General features: G+C 41.3%; 1 protein-coding gene across 2 annotated transcripts; it reads right to left on the reverse strand.

Moving 5' to 3' along the window:
* Positions 1-4,101: 4,101 nt before the first annotated feature.
* Positions 4,102-20,234, reverse strand: LOC309686887 (UPF0489 protein C5orf22 homolog). Of its 2 annotated transcripts, XM_082499682.1 has the most exons (9): positions 20,082-20,234; positions 17,302-17,447; positions 15,963-16,112; positions 13,213-13,669; positions 10,682-10,744; positions 8,372-8,493; positions 7,357-7,423; positions 6,783-6,922; positions 4,102-5,400 (listed from the first exon to the last, which is right to left on the reverse strand). In XM_082499682.1, exons 1-9 carry the CDS (start codon positions 20,178-20,180, stop codon positions 5,268-5,270), a joined length of 1,377 nt encoding a protein of 458 aa, XP_082355808.1. In that variant the 5' UTR covers positions 20,181-20,234; the 3' UTR covers positions 4,102-5,267. The 2 variants fall into 2 exon arrangements, with proteins under 2 accessions (XP_082355808.1, XP_082355809.1); XM_082499683.1 differs by lacking the exon at positions 20,082-20,234 and having other exon boundaries at positions 15,963-16,156; positions 17,302-17,350.
* Between the last annotated feature and the right edge of the window lie 1,652 nt (positions 20,235-21,886).

Here is a 21,886-nt window from a genome sequence, read left to right on the forward strand (position 1 = left end):
TCAGAGATTTAAATTCTTCCCTCTGTCTACCCAGTAGATGACCCTAAAATTGATCCCTGGGGAACCCCACTGGTGACTGGCCGCCAGCCTGAGGTAACCTCATTTACTATAATTCTTTGAGCCCAATCTGTCAGCCAGTTGGTCATCCAAGGTATTATGGATTTGTCTAGCTGTGTGCTGGACATTTTGTCCAGAAGGATACTGTGAGAGACAGTATCAAAAGCTTTGTGCAAATCCGAAATAAACCACACTTGGCTTCCGTTGGTCAACCAGATTAGTGACCTTCTCATAAAAGGAAATTAAGTTAGTTAAGAAGGACTTTCCCCTCATGAACCTGTGCTGGCTAAGACCAATGATTGCATTGACTCTCAGGTGTTTTTCAGTAACTCCCAGAATAACCTTCTCCATAACTTTACCAGGCACCGAATTGAGACTGACAGGCCTGTAATTACCAGGGTCTTCCATCTTATCCTTCTTGAAAATTGGAACAACATTTGCCAGCTTCCAGTCAACTGGGACCTCTCCAGGCTTCCAAGACCATTGAAAAATAATGGACAGAAGTCCCGCGATGACACTGGCCAGCTCCTTCAGTACCCTGGGATGAAGCCCATTGGGCCCCATAAACTTGTGTGCATCCAAGTGGAGCAGCAAGTCTTGAACAAGTTCAGAGTTGGCTGGGAGTTTATCATCCCCTCCATTACAGTTTTCCAACACAGGGCTCTGGGGTCCCAAGGCCCATCAGTGGTGTCAAAGACAGAGGCAAAGAAGGCATTAAACATCTCTGCTTTGTCTAAATCTCTATTTTGGAGGTGACCAACCTCATCAAGTAACAGGACAATGTTATCTCTGACCCTCCTTTTGCTGTTAACTTATATTTAAAAGCCCTTTTTGTTGTCCTTCACAGTGCTGGCCAGCTTGAATTCTAATCGAGATTTGGCTGTGTTAATTTTCTCCCTACAGTGGCGAACAGCATCTCTGTAGCCCTTCCGTGTCACCTGTCCTTCTTCCAATGTCCATATACTTTCCTGCCTAAGTTCCAGAAGAAGAGCCCAGTTCAGCCGAGCCAGCCTTCTGCACCACTTGCTTGATTTAAGACACTTTGGAAGTGCCTACTCCTGCACTCTTAAGACATGGCTCTTAAGAAGTGACCAGCATTCATGGACTCCGATACCTTCAAAAAGAGATTCCCAGGGGACCTTACTGACTAGCTCCTTCAGCAGCCTGAAGTCTGCTCTCCCCCTATCCAGGGTCAAAATTTTGTTAGCAGCTTTCCTCGTGTCACCAACTATTTCAAACTCAACTATTTCATTGTCACTGTGATGTGACCAAGACAGCCACCAATCAACACTTCACCCATAAGTCCCTCTCTATTTACAAACGAAATCTAGGAGGGCACCTTTTCTAGTCAGCTCCCTTAGTACCTATAATAAGAAGTTATCTTCAATGTGCTTCAGGAATTTCCTGGACCTATCTGTGTCTGCTGTATAATATTCCCAGTCAATATCTGAGAAGTTAGAATTACCCACAATGACAAGGGCAGCTGATCTAGAGATACCCCTTAATTCCTTATAGAATAATTCATCATTGTTGTCATATTGGCCAGGTGGTCTACAGTAGACTCCCACAACATCTGCTTTATTTGCTTTCCCCTTGATCCCTACCCAGAGATTCTCAACTGTGTTGTCATCAACTACAAGCACCATACAATCCAGCCCTTCCCTTACAGGCAGTGCCACCCCTGTGCCTCGCCAGCCCTGCCTATCCCTCCTGAAGAGCCTATAACTGTCCATCACGGCACACCAGTCACACAACTCATCGCACCAGCTTTCGCTTATGTCCATGATGCCGTAGCTCTGGGACTGGGCCAAAACTTTTAGCTCCTCTTGTTTATTCCTAATGATGTGTACATTAGTATAAAGACATTTCAAATACGCTCCAGTGTACTCAGCACACTGTGGAGCAAACTGGAGGATCTCACTAGCACACTGGCCTTCAAACACCAAACACTGGCATGCCACCCTGTGGCTTATCACTAGTGAGCCTGGTTTTATCCCTTTCCCCCTTCAAATCTAGTTGAAAGCTCTTTCAATGAGCCCTGATAACTTTTGCACGAAGATACTTTTCCCCCTTTAAGACAGGTGTACCCTGTCTGTTGCCCATGGGCCTGTTGTCATGTAAACTGACCTGTGACCAAAAACCCAAAATTCAGACAATGACACCAGTCACAGAGCCAGGTATGGATCAGCTGGGTCTGCCTGTTTCTTCCCTCATCATTGCCTGCAACTGGAAGGATAGAAGAAAACATTACTTGTGCTCTTGATCCCTTGACCAGTTGTCCCAAGGCCGTGAAGGCTCTTTTGATCACCCTTGGACTTCTTATTGCAACTTCATCACTGCCTACATGAAAAATCAGTAATGGATAATAATCCAAGGGCTGTACCAGGGTAGGAAGTTTTCTCGTCACATCTTTAACCCGGGCCCCAGGGAGGCAGCAGACTTCCCTGAGAAGTGGGTCAGGTCAGCACTTTGGGCCTTCTGTTCCCCTCAGAAGAGCGTCTCCTATGATAATGACCCATCTTTTTTCTTCATGGAAGTGGTTTTGATGTGGGGCATAGGCCAACTTAACCCTCGTGACACCTCCAACCTAGACGAACCATCGTCCTCATCATTTGGTCCCACTTGCAGAGCCTCGTACCTGTTGTGCAAGGGCACCTGGGAAGGTGGGGTAATCATGGAGATTTGTCTGCTGCACCAGGCAGGAACCTGTCACCATTCCCCCCTGTCCCTTAAGTCAATGCATTCTGCTGGGTGGAGGGAGTGAAGGGAATCCTCCATGACATGTGTTCTGTCTGCCCCACAGGCCTGTCCCAGGGAAGGTTGGGTGCAGTTCCAATAGTTGATCTCTCTCTCAGACTCCCTGGTACTCCTCAGTCTACTCACCCCCTCCCAGAGCTCTGTCACTAAGCAGAGGAGTTCCTCTAGGTGGGCACATCTCCCACAGGTGTGCTCACTGCTGCTATCCGGTTCTGGCCTAAGAGCAGGGCACAACCTGCAGCCTGGCACCTGGGAGGCAGCATGTTCCCATTAGAGCTCTGTGAAGCTGTGTCAGTTGTGGTGACTTTACAGAGGATGTGGCCTTCTGCTGGCTGGATACCATTGCTCCCTCATCCACCCGGCAGTCACAGTGGCTGTCCAGCACGAACTGCCATGCTATGCCCTGGCCGCTAGTGCTCCCTGGGGTTTCCTTTATAGGTGTGTGGGATCTTGGCTGCCATTGCTCCTGGCCCCATCCAGGTCTCCTCAGTCGTTGTCACAGGAGCTGCAGGCTCCTGGTGGGTCTCTCTGCTCCCCTGAGGTTTCTCTGGTTCAGGAAACCCCACTGTGCACCACACTAGAGCGGTCTGCTGTGGATTGTGCCGGCACTGGAGCTGCTCGCCTCAGCAACTGACATGTAAAAATGCAGAAGAAGAAAGGGAAAAAGAACCTCCAGGAAATGTCTGTGTGTCCTAGGAATTAACACTAATACAGAGGTGAAGCGCCAGATCTTGCTTCAGGAAACAACGGGCCTAGACTGCCAGAAGGTACATCCAGCACATGGTGGAGAGCCTACCCGCAGCCTGTGGTGAGCCCGGCCATGTCTTCATCCCTCTCCCTTGCTATCCCCAGAGAAGGAGCCCATGGAGGCAGGTGCCATCCAACTGCCAAGAGTGGCCCTCAGTGCCCCCTGCCTCCACATGTGTGATTTTTGCCAACTTCAAGGCTTTTAAACAAAGCCATGCCCATTTTGGCCATGGCATGGCCTTGTGCAGTTCTCTCTCTGGGACTAACATAACTCTCCACAGCACAGGAGTACCCCTGGCACCTTTGACCCAAAGTGGTGTTGGTTTTTTTTTTGTTGTTGTTTGTTTTTTTTACAACTTTATTCAAAGCCCAGCAAAGAACATCTCTTACCTAAAAAAAAATATCTTTACACAAATAGTATGTGATCTAACTCCACTTAACTTCTGTACACAATATATGGCTATTATGATTTATTAAGGATCTCGGATCCAAGGCTAGCCATGTCTTTGTGACAGAAGGCATAAGCAAGAAGAAAATGGGTCCATGCTCATGGAATTTATTCTACTGGAAGAAATATTTAAAAATAATTACATATTTGCAATCTATAATATAGTCATTTATATCAACAGCAGAAGTACTAAGAAAATGTAAAAGTGCACAAAGTCTCTGGAGAGCAAATACAAATGTTAACAAATGAACTTAAATATTTCAGAAGAAATTACAAGCAAAATTTATTCATAATAAAAGACACTATTCTAGGTGGTATCTTCTCTTTCCCATTTCAGTTTCATTCCCAAATAAGTCCTGTGTTTTTTTTTTTCCTCTGGAAGTGGCAGTTTTCTCTAGAACCAGATTGCTTTCTAAATTAAATGGTTCTAAATCTGTTTTTTTTTCCGAATAGCAATACTGAAATAAGCGAAAACCGGGTACAAAAGGTTTTGCTGCCGACTTCAGTGAAGTTAAATCTTTGTATCTGAAGAAAACATCAATGCAACTCCTTACAGGATTCAACAGATAAAAGCATGCACATGCAGACATACTTTTTATCCTCAAAAACACATAAAAATTAAAACAGCAGGCCAATGTCTGTACATTAGAGATATTATCTCAGCCACCAATGAAATACTCTAAGGCAAAATAAGACAATATTAATGCAATGGAGTATAAATATAAATTATATTCTGTGGATGGGGCAGAAGCCATAAGATGCTCTAGAGAAGTGATAGAGGGATGCCTGGTCATCTGAACGCACCAGTTAAGAAAGATCACTATGTAAACCTAATGTCCTAATGGCATTATTGAGATAATTTTTTAAAAGGTACAATGCAACTCAGGAAGATGTATGTTACTCAACAAACTCCATCAAAAACAGTTTAATTACATAAAAGAAATCCATTTATTTTAAGAAGTTATATATATATATTATTTTTTTTTTTACAGACATTAGGTGAAAAAATACATTTTATGGACAAAAATTTTAAGAAGCAAGACAGTAAAAATAATAATCACAGAACTAATCTGAACAAAGCCAAACATTTGTTCAGATGCAGCAGACTTAGAGAAGCAATGCAACTCAAAACTAGCTCTTGATCAGCTTGGGTTCTAGTGCCACCTGCTGAAATAACAGTATTTTTCCCCTTTGCAACCACAGCTAATATGCAATTTAAATTAATCCACTGCATTAGAGGGCAATACATGAAGAAAGGTCACAAAGAAGATGTGGTGCTTGAGTAATCTAAGTGCACATCCAGAGTGCCATACACCGAACGTAGTAAATTAAGAACCTTCTCTTGAATGGTGTCAACCTGCTCTGAAGGGCAATAGTCATCCAAACTTGATCTGTAACAAGGAATTGAAAAAAGCATGAGAAAGTACAGATATCACCACCATCACCACATTTTGTATTCTTGTAATGCTTTGTGTCTAGGCTGAAGCTACTTTCAAACTGTGACGAGTTCTGCATCCTAGGATCCCTTCAAAGTGTAGCACTGTGCTGCTCCTCACTAATTAAAACAGTAACAGTTTGCCTCAAGTTGAATAGAAAGTCTGGAGCAGATTAGGAATGTGACCTATTCATCCTTCCTATTCTACTCTCTTCCCGACTCTGATACAGAACATGTTGGCAGTCAAAGTTCAAGCAAGAGGACTAGTAGAAAGTTACGACTGAAAAATACAAATGCTACTAGTTAAGTAGGTAGGAAAAGTTGAAAAAGAAATCTTCAAAATCCCTGGGATATAACATTATTTATAGTATCTATTAATGAACTGCAGATACAGTAAAAAAGCAGAGCTGACACTTGGATTTCACATCTGTCAAGATCTACAAAAATGATTCTGTATTTTCTCTGCAACGGGGATGATAACTCTGCAGCTGGCACAGGAAATATAGCTTTTTTTATTGTAGGGATTAGCCATACTATTTCTTTTTGACAAAAACAATTTCATGTTATCTTCTGCTATTGTTGCTGGCCCTTTAAGGGCACACCTGGTATTTTTCAAGTGATTATATTACAACAATTTGTCACCAGATACACTGTGGTCTTCAAATTAATTTTTCCCAGGACAGAATCCCGGTACTCCCAAGTCTCCCTGGCCTCAAACTCCACCCTGTTCTCCCAAATAAGACCCTTACAGTCCTGGAAGCGTAACTTTTATCCCATACAAAGCTTTAATAGAGCTTTCTAAAATATAAATCCCTTTCAGCCTATGAGATGAAAACCCCTTTCATCAGAAGTTCCACTGAAAACAGACCATCCTATCTGTGGTATGATGAACCCTAGAACAAGAGAGTAAGGAAGTTGTAATTTCAGCCCATACAGGCTTGTCCAAGCTAGCTCTGCTCTAACTAGCACAAGTAATAAAAGTAGCGGAGACATATGAAACTCAGGGACAGCTATCAATCTCAATACACACCAGACCTCATCACAGGTTTTATATAGCCTGTGCTGAAGTTCATTAAATCATAATGTTTTCACTGCTTTTGAAACCCGCACTAGCTACTCTAAAGCCCAGTAAAACCAGCCATCAGCACAGAACATTCCCTTAGATATTGTCCACTGGCTTATAAACAACATTTTCAAATGTCAATTTTCACTACGCTGTAAGGCTTCCACTTTAAGACAGAACTTAAGATGCACCCACCAGTCTATATTGATTGAATAATTTAGCTTTGTAATAAGCAGTCTGAGTGTTTTAAAGTAAAAGTATCTACATAGTCTTACCGAGCAACCGTCACAAGTGTGGGTTTAGGCATATCTTTTAGTAGAACTTTAATGGATTGTATGAGGCCTTCAATCTCCTCTTCAGTGCTAACATGGTGGGGAAGCTCCACATAATCACAGGTCAGACCAGCCTGATGGACCTACATGTAAATTAAACGGAGATTTAAGTTCTATTGATGAGTTATTGATATAGCTTATCTGTGTGAAAAGTCTCTAAGATATTATCTCTAGCCCAGTATGTAACTTAAACCTCTTCAGGCAACAAGAGTAGGTTTTCGCAACTTGTTTTTTAAACAAAAATAATAAAATTCTGGAGGTTGTATGGATTGTTTCATTATCTCCAGGTGAAAGATCAGGCTAATGTTGCCTAAATATAGACAAATAGAGTAGAATTTTAGAAGCTTTAAAAAGAAAAGCTGGCCTAAGTAATAAGAGATAATAAAAAAGGGAAAAATACCAAAATCTCAAAAGTCCTGAATCAAGATGAAAGTCTGAAATCAAGCGTGTTTTTTTTCCTTCTTGTTGAAGCCATGCTTTTGAAATCTACTTTCTGCTTTTTTACCTAGTCACTTACCATTTCGTAGTCTGGGCTTTCCATCCTGGTTTTCAAACTGTGAACTAGTCGAACAAGTGGCTTCATTCTGGAGTTAAAACAAAACCAAAACTTTTTACATAAGGTAAATACATGTGTTTCCAATTGCTTAAGTGGTGAAAAAAAACCAACCAACCCCAAAAAAGAAAAAACAACCAAGAGAGAGAAAAAATAAAGTAGAAGTTATCATGGCCTAGGATTTGAAAATTAAATTTGCCCCTCTGTGTCATCTCACACCTGAGAAAAACGAAAATTATCAGTACCGTTGTACTGTTTCACCAGGTCTTTCTTAGCAAGCCCCTATAGTCGCACCTTTCTCTGGCAAGACATCTTAGCACTTCTTTTAGAGCAGATCTGGAGAGGAACTGTTGTAGCTCAAAGTTGTATGAACTTGATAGGAAACGCTTGCGGTCACTGTTACACAGACTGTTACACAGGTCTGACAGCAACTGCTACATCTGATGGGGAAAATGAGTGATTTTCCTATCAAGGGAAAGCTCAGACTTTTGCTGTTCCTTTACAGCTGAAAACATTTAGTTTAAAAGCATAGTGGATGCTGCTGAGATGTTTTCTGGACACTGTCGCTCAGGTATAGTCTTTCATTCACTTCCATTTACTTCCATTTTTCCACAGAAAGCAGAGCCTTCGGGACCACCAAATAAGTTCTTCTCCATATCCTCTGCAGTTTTTTCCTTTTTTGAGAGCTCTGCTTCACACAGATCACTAATTTTTTAGTGACCAAATCTGCCTCGCTGCACAGGCAACACAATCTGCATGAAGCCATACAAGGCTGATCTGGGAAGGCTTACCATGGCACTGAAGGCAGCAGACTGCCTTTTCTTTTGTTTTGTCTGATTCTTTCCCCTCTAGAACTAAAGGAAAAATGGTAGCCTTGCATAGATCCTATGCAGCTTCTTTCATGTTCTGTCAGCAAAGTGCTGGGCTAATCAGTTCCCAACCTACTCTTTGCATTTTAAGCCATTTAGAAATCTCCTACCCAGGATACGAAGCCCACTTCTGTAGGGTCTCTTCATCATCATTGTCACACAAATCTGCAAACGCTGCTTCCAGATCTTCCAGCTGATGAACACGGTTTTCAACACAATCCAGCAAGCACTCCTTTAAATAAGCACATATAAAAGTATGTTAGGAAAAAAAGAGAAAAGAATGTCACGGCTTACTCTATGATTTAAATTCTGAAATGACTGTTCTACTGGAGTTGGGGAATCAGAAACAACTGATTCATTATGACAGAACATCTTTTCAAGAGGATCAGAATGCATGTCTGCAGAAGCTGTTACACCTTCAGAAAAAAATCACCTCTCTGCTCTGTCTTTCCTACAAAAAAGCCACATCTACATGCTGGTAGAATACACTAGGGAGAGCAAAGAAACTGTATGTGACTAGTCGTTGGATTACTTTCTATAGCACTGAAACGCTCAGATGAGTACACACTTTACCTTTTTATAATAAACAAAGAATTTAATTTTGTAAGGTTTTATAAAAATGATATTATTAAATCAAATGAATTTTCAGAAAAACAAACCAAAATGGGCTATTTGATGCTTTGAAGCTGTTTCAACCCTGCATGCCATGGAATTAATTTAAAATGTCAGTTATTGCTCTGATCCTGCATAGGTTTATGCCTTTAAAAATTTCAGAACACCTAAAGAGGCAATCTTCTTGGAGTGATGCTACATACATGAATACAGTTGTACAAGCAAACATTTGCAGAGAGAGATCCTACATAACATATAAAATAAAAAGCAATGCTTATGCTTGGCATACTTGGTATTAAAAATGCTCTGAGCAGTGGTGTGTGAAGGAAAGTTATTGAAAGACACACTGGAATAGATGGGTAACAACTAAGAATGTATCAATTCCTTAGGATTCTGCTGGCTGTATCATATAACAGATGCTGCTTCTTCTGGCAAACGATGCCAAGTTTGGGCTAATTTTTAAGAGGAGCTGAGGATATCCACCAGTCATGAAATACAGCTTTATGTTCTTATCCTGGAGATGAGTAAGATACCTTTCCAAGCAGCACCAGTAACTAACCTTAAAGACGCGTCCGATCCCCCTCTATACAACTTAAAAAACAAAACCAAACAAAAAACCCCCAAACCACATGCTATTATCTTGTAGTATGATAGAAATGTACGTCTAACCGTACTCTGGAACTACAAAAACAGATTTTAAGAGACTAGACTTCTAGGATATTTCCTGCAACTTCAAAAAAACACAAAGTTCACTAGGTTTCTACCTTCAAATCCCTTAAATTGACAGTCTCACTATAAACCAATCCATGAATCTGGTCTTGTCTTGTTCAGTTCTACACTTATCCATTACCTTCTTTCTGCTTACCATTTCAGTTGCCTCCTATAAACTTGTTGGCTTTTATAAATAACTTATGCCCTGAAATCACATTGGGAACTTAAATCAGAAGCGTTTACCCCTTTTCACATTTAACTGCCTTTTAAATAGGTAACAGTTTTTATTGCTGATTGACTAGGAAACATGAAAATCAATTGGACAATCTTCTACACATCTCCATTTCCTTATACACGCATATTAATTAGGATTCATTAATCTGTGATAATTGTATTTGTTGAATCTCTCTGTACTAGTGTTCAGATGAGATTATGAAAGCAAAGACAAGATCTTATTTAGAAATTACTTGGTGTAATGACCATTAACATGGCTGTCTCCATGGTTTGGGCTTAGGGCTGAATGCCTATTTTGGCAGCTACAGCAGGCTTACACTTCCATAATTCGGAAGCACACAATGCATACAATGAAAAGTATATTACAGTGGTGTTATACCGGCCTTTCCACATCTAAATAAATAGGTGAAATACCAGTTAGGCTTTGAGCTCTGACTTTTAAGGAAGAACAACTACAACAAGGAAGGGGAGAGCCTGGAGTAAAGAAATAAAAAAACCTCACCAAGAAAAAACCCCAAAGCAAAACAAAAAAAAAAATTCAAATCAAAGCCCTGCTGAGCAATACAAAGAACAAGATTGTAGATGACTTACTATGTTTTCATTTCTTCCTTGTCAATTACTTGTTTACAGAAATTCATTTTCACTCTCATGCTAAATATTTATGCAGTTCACATGTTTAACCAAAACATTTAATAGAAAAGAACTCCTAAGATGCTGCTAATTAGCATTCAGCATGCTGCATAGCTTAATTGGAGACCACTTCATTAAGCAACTTTCACGGGTTCCTTCCTTGTTGTAACTCATTTTTATTGGGTAAATCAAAAGAATCCTTCCCTCATGCATCCCACAAGGAAATACCATACCTCTGTTGCATTTCTATGAGGCTTCTTGAAATTGTACAACTCTTGCAAAAGCTCATACTCTGTCTTTGAAAAAGAAAAAAAAAAAGAGACAAAAAATTAGGCTCTTGAAATGAGAAACAAAATCCTCAAAGTCTTCCTTCTTCAAAAAAGAGTTTGGTTACTAAGATCACTCCTCTACTCTAGTACTGCAGACAACTTTCTATAAATGCAGGCAAGGAAGAGGCTCAGAGGTTTGAGAAAGTAATACTTCACAACCTCAAGCCGAACATTTTGTAATTGCTTAACTTTAAACCTGACTTCAAGAACACAGCTTTAAAAACTAAACATTTACAGTCTGTTAGTTAAAAGAGTCTCCGAAATTAAATACACATTTTGCTGAACTATGGTCCCAACAAGGTGCTGAGTAAAACTGAGATAGCAGATTTCGGCAGACAAAACCAACAGGAGAGTATGCTCGTAAATGAAAACCGGACAGGTAAAGTCTTCAGGCTGGTTGGCCAAGTTCGCAAGTAAACTATTACAGGGGGGCTTGTCAGCCCTACTCCTTGATAATATTCAGGTTTAATTAATTAAGGATAAACAGATCTTATTATTTATTTGACAGTATTCAAAAGGTGAATGCTTATGAATTTTTCAGGAGCAGAGGGTGAAGGAAAGGGTAGACTAGTCAATTTCTACAGAAATACAAAGCATCTTTAGGGCAACGTTTTCGATTTTAGACTTTTTTGGTGGGAAGACAATACTCTTCCCTATTGGTGAACCATATTTGCTTTTTAGCTTTTCCTTGTATTCTTACATTTCAAGTGTTAACTTTTGAAAATTTTTGAATGGAATTATTGTAATTTACAATAAAGGTAACCTAGTTAAGAAATATTAGCTGCAAATGAAATCATTATATCAAAAAAGGTGCACTGGATGCTCTGCACAAGTCCACTTCCTAAAGCTGTTCCTAGAACTGAGAACAGCACAAAACCAAAAAAAAGCACAAGAAACAAAAAACCCACACCACCACACCCCCAAAAAAACCAACCAAATAAAAAAACCCCAAACCTCCTCCATTATTTTATTCAGAGTGTATTTTACCTAAGAGAGGTATTGAATTTTATTCTTATATGGCAAGACCCCCTGCGGTGCTTTCCCTTTGTTGTATGCTTCTCTCTGTGACTCAGAGCAACTGGCAATGCACACTGTCTGAAGATACTCTCTGATCCTAAATACTGAACGTCAGAAGCTCACAGACGTCAGGGACGCTATATTTGCTTCTTTATGGTGTACAAGGAAGCAATAGCCTAGCTGAAACTCAAAGATGTCAGATGTTCTCCAGCATAAGCTGAGGTTAAAACAGTGTTAAAGAGAGATTTAAACGCTAAAACCAGTCAACATATTGCAGAAGAATTTGTAAACCTAAATGCCACGCCCAATTTTCAGGGCAGATTAGTTGGTTCCTAAAAATCATGTTCACGTCAAGAAAAGCTGCTAACTGCTTTGCACCTTTGAGAATCTACATATTTATGACTCTGTACAGGCAAGCCAACTTTGCTGTGCAGGCGAGTTATAAATGGAATACAAGGCAGAGTCTTAAGCTCAGATCTACGGCATCAGAGACGAGCTGCTTGCTCACCCTTATACTCAGCAGTCCAAACAAAGAAAATGAAAGTAACAGCCTCTCATTAGGACAAGCTACCACTCTTCGGGGGTGTCCTGGTTTGAGAGACACAGGACTAATTTCTCTTCTAATGCTTGGGAAAACTGCACTTTCAGAAGACTCCAGTGTCTGAATTTGTGAAAATATTTACTTTACAGCCAGCTATGGTGTGTGGGTCTCAAGGTCTCAGTGTTTTTGAGCTAGCCAGGTGCAGGGATGAGGAGGAGCGAGACCCGGGCACTTGACCCAAGCTGGCCAACAGGATTATTTCATACCATCAACGTCACACTCATTATAAATTAGAAAGTTTGCTGCGAAGTCGCTCTCTCTCCCTTGATGGCTGCCATCCTGAGAACTTCGTGCCCTGGTGCCGGAGCCCTGAGGCCTTCCCTTCCTCCTGAAGCCGTAGCGCTCGCAGTGTCCCACATTTGCTGTCCACTGCTGGGAGTGCACAGCTTCCTACTGATATAACTGGCTGAGTATAATCTTTGCATATTCCGTATTGGTGTCGGGATCAATATCAGTTCTTTAGTGCTGTTAATGTTAATTATCTAACCTTATTTTATTAAATCTGTTTATACTTCAGCTCTCAGGTTTTCTTGTTTTTCCCGATTTCCCTTTCCCAGGTGGGGAGGGGTCATCGGGTGATAGAATGATTGTCTAAATGACAACAAATTGTTATGGGTCTCTCAAACCATAACAGGGGGTAAAAAATGATACAATCTGTCATCTGTCCCTGATGAATCTTGCTATGGGTATTTGGAATGTTACCGTTAGAAACCCATGCACAGCTTTTATGACGCACGCAACAAGCAGAAGTGAGCCATACACCCTTGAGCTGAAACCAGGACAGAATGGTACGAGGCCTCTCCATTGTCACGCTTACCTGTGTGTACATTTCTTTGAACGGATTTTTAACTGAAAAAAAATCTAAGTCAATGTCTAAAACATATGCATCCCCTTTCTGCAGTACTTGGCAGACATCTTTAACAACTTCCCTTATTGAGTATTCACTGAGAGAGCTTGAAGCTGAGCACTCTGACAATGTTTCTGCCTTGTTTGGGGCACTTGCATTTTGTTCTTCCTCTTTCTTCAGACTTGGGGTGCTGTGATCAAGGTCACCAGGAGCCACTGATGAAGAGGCGAAAGCAGTGCTTGCTGTGTCATCTGTATTTAGCTTCAGTCTCTTAGCAGATGCTACTTCACCATTTTCTTCCTGGCTGTTTGACGCTTCAGTAGGATTGATGAGAATGACATGTAAATTTAAAGGCTTCTGGTTTTCTAGCTGATCAGCAGGGACATAAAGACCATCACTTAAAAAGTAATGATCCGTACCGGTAACCCTAAAATTGACAATAACTCACAATTAATCTTTGCAAAGAGCTTAGGAAAAAGAACGTACACTTAAGGGATTCTAAGAAAAATGAATAGGTGATTGATGTGTAACAAAAGCAATAAAACTGTGCACACAAAATTATTTATTTTAATCTGCAGGTTTTAAATTGAACTTTTTTATACTTCTTTATTGCTGAATCAATATATTAAAATTCACTCTTTATTTTTTTATGATAGCCCTACAAGGTTTTTAATGGATAAGAACAAGATTGTACACTATGTGCTACTAAGATTAATTTGTCATTGAATTGCATTTTAAAGACAACATTCAGAATTTAACAAGATATTGTCAATATTATGGCATATAAGACTGCAAAGCTATGGATATTTTGTCTTGGATTTCCTTTTTTTTAAGGAAAATTCTGTAAGCTGTGTTTGAGAATTCCCCTGAAACCCATGGATATGGATTTAGTAAAAGTAAAATATTATGAATTAATAGGTAGCATTTAACTTTACCACCGATACAGATTCCCTGTTCTAAGTGGGGGAGTGCAGGTAGCTTGAGGATGAATACCTACACATCAATGGCATCCACTTAATTAAAAACAAACAAACAAACTAAAACCAATGCTAAAAACTCTGCTTATCGGGAAATTTTAAAGTATATTATTTTGAAGCCGTATTTCAGTACATTAAACCTTGAGCATCATAAATTCAGATTAAAAAACAAGCTTAAGAAGTGAGAACTTCTGCTCACTTGTGTTAATGCCTTATTTGATTGCAGGGTATCATCATCAATCAACCACAAAGACAAATAATTTAATGAGCAGCAGAAATTTGAACCTTAGTTCCCCCATGTCTTGTGGCTGGATCATCCTAAGCCTGCTAAGGTGAGAGCCTGGATCACAACTTCATCTTCTTGATGGGCATTCACAGGGCCTCTTCTCAGAAATTCTCCAGGGTTCAACAATAGCTCATGCTACAGCCTTTTTCTTAGAGGGACGCTAACTAAGGTATCTGTTGCCTATCCAGCCACCTGTAGTCAGCAAAACTTCTAGGAAGTTTCTGAGGACTCTTTCCCTTTCTTCCTTCATAATTTTTGTAAGCCTAGAACCTGAAGAAAAGATACACAATCATCTTCAAAAGGCAGCTTGAATTGTTGTTTTCAAGGTTGCTAAAGCAACCAGAGGATCTGCGGGAGAGCTATTCAGCCATCATGAATTTTTTCTAGATGTTTGCTAGTTCTCATGGTCAACTGTAACTGAAAGCACTAGCTTTTGTCTTATTATTTATGTTTACTTTAGGCCTCAGATTCAGAATTGTAAAGTTTCTGTGTTCTCAGGTGGTAAAACAAAGCTCTGTTGCCTTCTGTTATACTTGCTTCAAAAGATTTATTCTGATATGCTGACAACAGACTTGATTTGTAAACTTTCATTCAAGCTGTACAAAATCACAATGCAGGGAATAGGGTGAATATGAAATTGTCATTGACTGCATCCCACAGAATTATGAGGGGCTGTCACGGGAACTTGAATCACAGAATGATTAAGATTGGAAGGGACATCTGGAAGTCTCTTGTCAATCATCTGACTGAAGGAGAACTAACTTCAAAGCTAGATGAGGATGCCTAGGGCCTCATCCAGTTGAGTTCTGACTTTATCAATAATGGAGAATTCTCTGTCTGCCTAGGTATCTGTTTCAGCACTTAACTAGTAGATTAACTTAACACCCCCCAAAAAAACCCAAACCAAAACAAAACAAAAAAAAACAAACAAAAAAATACACACCATAAAAAACAGAATCATCAAGGGAAGTGAGGAAATTTCTCCTCTTATTCAGCACCAATGAGGTCACGTTTGACATACTCTGCCAAACTTTGGGCAAACTGCAGAAGGGCTGCTAAGGTGATTAAAGAGCTGGAGCACATGACTGGGAAGCTGAGGGAACTGGGTTTTTTTTGTTCTGATAAGGGAGGGCTGAGGAGGATCTAATTGCTGTTCTTCGTTACCCAAATCCTCTGTTAAAAATTACTGCTTGCTAAGATTTTGACTTCAGTGAAGAGAACTTACTTAAAACTTGGGTAGCTGAAATGAAATATGAATAGCCAGAATTACCTATTAAAAAAAGAATTTAAGGCACAATTTTAACTGCATCCACTCACACAAATAGTCGCATTAGGTCCTACAGAACTCACAAATACAAATTAAACTTTCATCTTTATCCAAGAACACAAAAACAACGCCCATGAAAAGCTATAAAGATAGCCTTTATATTATTAGCATATGACAACAGACAATTTACCTGATTGTAGTTGTTGATATGTCTTTCCCAATTAAAAAATGGTGTTTTCCTTCTGAGATCTGCTGAGCCCAGGGTGGGTGAAGCCACACTACTTTAGAAATATGGCCAGCATAAACAGCAGGCATAATCCAGTTCTCAATACTTAATTCACTGTAATGAACAGAGAAATACTGGAGATAATGCTGTTACTTTCCCTGTGAATAAAACATGGCAAAGAACACAACAAAATCTTTTACATCTTGAAAACCCCTACACAAATAATCTCAAATTAGTACTCTGTGTAAGGTTCACATCATCAAAGAAACCAAAAGAGGGAAATCTTTATTCATAAAACAGACCAAAAATGTCTACGCTCGAATTTAAAAAGTTAGATTTATACAGGGCAATCAGGTTCACGCTTAGCATGGCACTCTGATTATAAACTACATGGATTTGTTGTCCTTTTTCTCTTGATACATCACACAGAGGAAAGTACACGGAGCATCATCAACACTGTTGTAAATAACTTCAAACAGACCTTAAGGGAGTATTTCACTGTAAACTGCTCAAAGTAGATTTAAAATATAATCTCAGTAATTAAAGAGTACCTACAGAATAGCAGCTTTCCTGATTATCAACACCCCATTTTTCAGGTATATGATACAGCCCACAAAACTTCTTATTCATCCAACACAGAAAATAAAATATTGACTATGAATAGCATGATAACAATTACTTACATTTACATTACAGTTACATTATCTTGTCATTGCTGTAAATCACTGATACACTGAAGCAATCAATCAATACTTTTTTTTAGAACAGGAAAAAAAAGACAATAGCAAAGACCATTCTATGGCTTGTTACCTACCTAAGAAGTTGTGGGAAAATATTGGTCTTAATAATCTTAATAAAAAAATCTTGTTCAACTTCACATATTCACCATGTCAACATAGCAGAAGTTATTTCAATCTCAAAGTCAATCTTTTGGTATGAAGACAGAAAAGCTGTTTTAAAATCACAGCTCTTCAGACACAAAGCATACAATCAGGGTGCTGTCATGTTACTCAGAGGAACTACTAATTGGCCTAATAACAAAATATACTATTGAACAACTAAACAAAGTAAAGTTGTAAGTCTTAGATGGCTTGATATGCAACTTAAATATTTGCCTACATTCAAAAACGCAAACAAATTTTTTCATCCAGAAAAAATAAAGTTTTCAGCGAAAGTGAAAAGACGGAAGATACAACTTGAGGCTGACTTACACCTCTTTTGTTCATACATCCTACGCAGTCATACCAATATTCACTGTAAATCAAAGGCAGCAGGAAGTAGACTTAAGAGTATTCTGACTTACCTAAAAAGAGTTTCTTTGTCAAATACAGTGTCTGCAGGCATATTCACAGGAATAAGAAGATCTGGATGGGAATCAAGATGAACAAAGCTGATGTTACTGACAGGAAGATGCTTTGAACCAATGGCACGATAGATGAAAGGCAGCACCTAAAACAAGACAAAAATATTTCCATTGTAACCAGTGAGCTGAAAAATTCAACGGCTTTAACAGCAAAAACACTAGTCCCACTCTTATTCCTTTAGAATTTGGGTTAGAGGGAGGAGGTGATGGAAAACAATACAAAGGAGAAACAACTCCAGTGGCAAGACAGCTCAAGAAATGTAATCATTATTAAATTAAATCCAAGAGTTCCACACAGGAGGAGCTGCTGAAGAATCACAGCTCTACTCCCTCTTTCCTTCTTTACAGGAAATCTTGTTTGCAGAAGCTCTTCTCCCTAATCACTCAACTCAAGTCCTAGTTTTTTTCATTTACAATTGAACCCCAGGAATGCCTTTCCTCTTCTGTGGAACATTGCCCCTGCATTGCCTTCTCCATGCTATAAAGCTTCCTCACCATGCGTAAGTGCTGTGGAGACAAAAACATCTCATTACCTGTGTTTTCTAAGTGAATGGAGAGAGAGTGAAAACTGACCACACCATCATTTAAACTGTATCTGATCTTTTAACCAAACCTCCTTCAAGAAAGGGCTTAATTCCTAATCCCCACATGATTTAGTGGTTGCAATAAAGAGACTATGTTTCTCAACTGCCCACCTTTATCCCCTGCTGAAGGTCTTCACTCAAAGGTGGGAAGAACAGGAGATGAGGCAACTCATCAATTTATAGCATAGTAAACCCCCGAAGTGCCATAACGTAGGGTGGTAAAATGAGAAAACTGACAGCTGATTCACGATATCTCTTACAGTGAACTGCAGTACATGGAGTCCCTCCAAGTTATGGGACAGTAACTGCCTTAGCTACCAGAACAAATCCCGCAAGGACTGTGAATCACAGTCCTATTACACAGGGAATGCGAAGACTGTAAAAGGACTGGGCAACAAAAAATGCACATGATCTCTAGATTACAACAGAAACTGAGCTAATTTTTTGGCATAAAACCGATTAAGATGACAAATCCTGTGTACTGCATGGGCATAACCATAAAACATGACTGACAGCTGAAATTTGGACAGCATTTCATTTGTCTAGTAATAAATTCCTCAGTTTACCCACTACATATGCAGTTATACGTATGCTACTGTAATAGCAGATAAAACAAGGTTAAAAATAACAAGGGTTCCCTGAGCCATGACTTCTACTTCTTTGGAAAAAGGAAGTAATCTCGCTTACCTACCAACCCACAATCTTTGCAATTAAAGTTTTATCTTAGGTAAGCGTTACTACAAGTTGTGAGACTAGGAGAGGAAGGAGAAGGAAGACATGAGCAACTAGGATCTTGAACCTTGCAAGTTCTCCTGCTTTGGATTAAGAACAAAATTTCCTTTACACTAGCTGTTATTATTAATCAAAGTATGATGCACCTCGTGACACCTTGCCCTAGAGGAGCATAAGTGTCAGCAAAGGACTATATAAATTTCTATAAAGTCCTTACACTTTGGGATGAAAGGCCATATATGCTTTATGCAAGACAGACCAATGCATACACACAAATATACTGAAAACACAGTGTATATATTTAGTATGAATAGACTTTGTTAACTGAAAACAGAAGTACAAAGAGTGAAACAAAGATGAATCATTAATAGTCATTATCTCAGCACCCCTATCACAGTGACACTCCTAGTCCTTGGTTACCACAGAAAACCAGCTATCGCAGCATCATATATTTCAGTGAGTCTTACCAAAAATTACCTGTATTATTTACTGACAAGTTCAGAACATTATTTTCTTTAATAAACTTTATTACACTAAAATTTTCTGTTTGCAAGACACTGATGGCATTAATAATTTTATCTCCACAAGGTCTTCACGCCCCCAGCAATCCTCATTGAAATCAGTGGGCTTCTGCACCACTGGGTGAACAATCTGCTTACTTCAGACTAAAGCCTCAGTTTACGCTACTATAGACAAACCATATGGGAAACCAGAAAAAGCAGTTCCAAAGCAACTCCTTCTTCACCCCCTCGTTTAATTACTTAACTAAACCCGGCAATTTCCAAATCTAACATTTCTCATCCAGTAGAAGTTATTCTACTTGTTAGGATGTGATTAATATTTACCAGTTTACTGCTGGCATGTCATACACTGTAGGGTTGAGCTTCCAAGTACTGCACTGATGCCTGGGTAATTCTAAAAGCAGTGTATCACAGGTATTATTTCCTTTTAACTATAGCAACTACGACCCAAGGAAGGAAAAAAGAAAAAAAAAATCAGCAGTAATTGGTTAAAAGGATGCCAAAATCCGACTTAATTAACTTGAATCACTGAATCAGGAATGAAAGTCAGGTCACCTGAGCACTGAACTTCATTTATGATTCCTTAGTGAAAGGGAACGCAGGTGCAGGGTCTGTACGTGGCCGTGGGGACGGGGACTGGGACTGCTCCCCACCGGAGCGGGGACACGCCGGTGACACGGCGGGCAGGCGCATCCCCCCGGCATGCCGCCAACGACCACACAGCGCATCCACCGCGCACCTCCCTTCTCTCCCACCTACCGGACTAAGCCTTCCCACGGCGGGGACAGAAACAAACGAAGCTACTCCCCATGCACGACCCGGGGGACTCCCCATCCCACCGCCCGGCCCGGCCCGGCCCCGCTGCCCAGCGCCGGGCACTCACGTCCTGGTGGTCCTCCACCACCCACACCGGCAGCGCCGGGTAGGCCCGCAGGCAGCCCCCGCGGGACAGCTCCCCGCTGCCGGCCGCCGGGCCGCTCATGCTGCGGCGGCCAAAGGCTGGGACGGGGAAGCCCGGCAACACGGCTCTGCCTCCCTCCCTCCCTGCCGGCGTGCGGTGCTTCCGCCCGTAGCGCCCTCCCACCGCTTTCCTCTTCCGGAGCCGGCGCGCTGCGGGCCGGGCCGGCCTCGGCGACGGGGCGCCAGGTGGGCTGGGAGGGCCCGGCTGCCTGCTGGGGGGCTGCGGGGCGGGCTGGGGGGACTTCCCTTAGGCCACTCCGCTGGCGGTGTCCGCGGTTCCCTGCGCGGCGCGGGGGGGTGCCTGGGGCCGCGGCGGGGGCAGGGTCCCCGGGACGCCGGGCTGGGGGTGGCGGGGCCCAGGCGGCCCCTGCCGGCAGCGCCTCCCGCGGCAGCCGGCCGGGCTGAGGAGGCCTCTCCGTGGGGGGGAGCGGGGCCGTGCGGCGGGAAGGCGGCGCGGTGGAGCCCGCCCGCCCGGCCGGGTGTCGGTCTCGTCGCCGGGTTTGTCTCCGCCGAGCCTGCGGTGGCCGGTTGGCGGCCGTTACAGACCGTTGGGAGGCGGTGGTTGGATGTGGCCTGGTGTCAGTGCCCTGTTCCTCTCAGCTGTGTGTCTGCAGGGAGACGAGGGTTTTTTTTGGTGTTTTTAACGGTACTTTTGTGCGTGGTGGCCTCCACCAGCACAATAAAATTCCTCTTCTAGATGACAGGAAAAGGAGAGTTTGCCCTTTACAGTGGTTTTGAACTTATTTAAATTTAAATGAAAATTGAATGTGACCAAAGTTTGTAGTAGAGGGAGCTTTAAAATTATTCGGGTGTTTGAAATCATTTCATGTATCTTGTTTTGTGTTTCTTTGCAGCTGTGATTCTGTGCGTTCTGAAGCAGTGAAATTAAGGTGATAGAACCAGAGCCGTTCTCTGATGTTGGGGAAGAGCTCTGTTTAGAGAAAGTTGATAAACAGACCTTTTTATTTTTGGATCCTATGACATGTTAAAAAAACCTGTGCTTTAAGGCAAGGCACTATGGTACAGTGGCCTCTGCTTTAATTTGTTTAAGGTCATAAGTGTTTAGCTCAGCCTGTTTAAATAAAATGTGCATTTAAATGTCAGCAAAGTATAGAACAGCTTTTTTTTGTTACAAGCCTGAGCTGTGTAAGGTCATGACTGAAGAACTAAAGCAAAACTGATTTAGCATCTAATGGATTAGAATTAATAATGACAAAAGCTTGCACTATTACCAGACAATATGGAAATGGACTCCCCCCCCCCCCCATTTCTTTTTGAGACCCTTTACAAGGTGGGAGGGTACTGTGCAGGTACAGGCTGACTCAAAGGAACAAGTGCCTTTACCATCATGACTGCTTCCTCCTAGAAATCTCACTTACTTTGGCCTTTGTTTGGTTTCTCTGGAGAGGGAATGAACACCACCACCACCAATTCCAGTGGCTTCCTCTAAGCCCTGCATCTGTAAGGAGAGACTTAATGTCCTCTTGGTTCCTCCTCCTTGATGTCCATCCTTTCCCTCTTCATTTCTTTTCCTTTCTCCTTCTGGTTGACCAAAAGTTGTCTGCTCTTTCTCAGCAGCACTGGCACTGGAATGCAGCTGAAAGCAGTGCTCCGAGTAGTCTAGGTTGGCCATGTTGCATGGTAGCAGGTAGGAGAATATTCTGTGTGTACTTCAGCATCAGCAAAGCCTCAGTAAAAGGGAGGCTTTGTTTTCATTATTTGATGATC

This window comes from Vanellus vanellus (assembly GCF_965231255.1).
Source record: "Vanellus vanellus genome assembly, chromosome: 2".
NCBI classification, from domain to species: domain Eukaryota; kingdom Metazoa; phylum Chordata; class Aves; order Charadriiformes; family Charadriidae; genus Vanellus; species Vanellus vanellus.

Bases quoted from the DNA above. Each gene is read 5' to 3' on its own strand.
- LOC309686887 (XM_082499682.1), bottom strand. From the start codon at position 20,180: ATGAGCGGCCCGGCGGCCGGCAGCGGGGAGCTGTCCCGCGGGGGCTGC. The intron at 8,494-10,681 runs GTATGGTATTTC...GCTTATTTAAAG, and splicing joins CTCATAGAAATGCAACAGAG to GAGTGCTTGCTGGATTGTGT. The intron at 6,923-7,356 runs GTAAGTGACTAG...ATTTACATGTAG, and splicing joins AAAGCCCAGACTACGAAATG to GTCCATCAGGCTGGTCTGAC.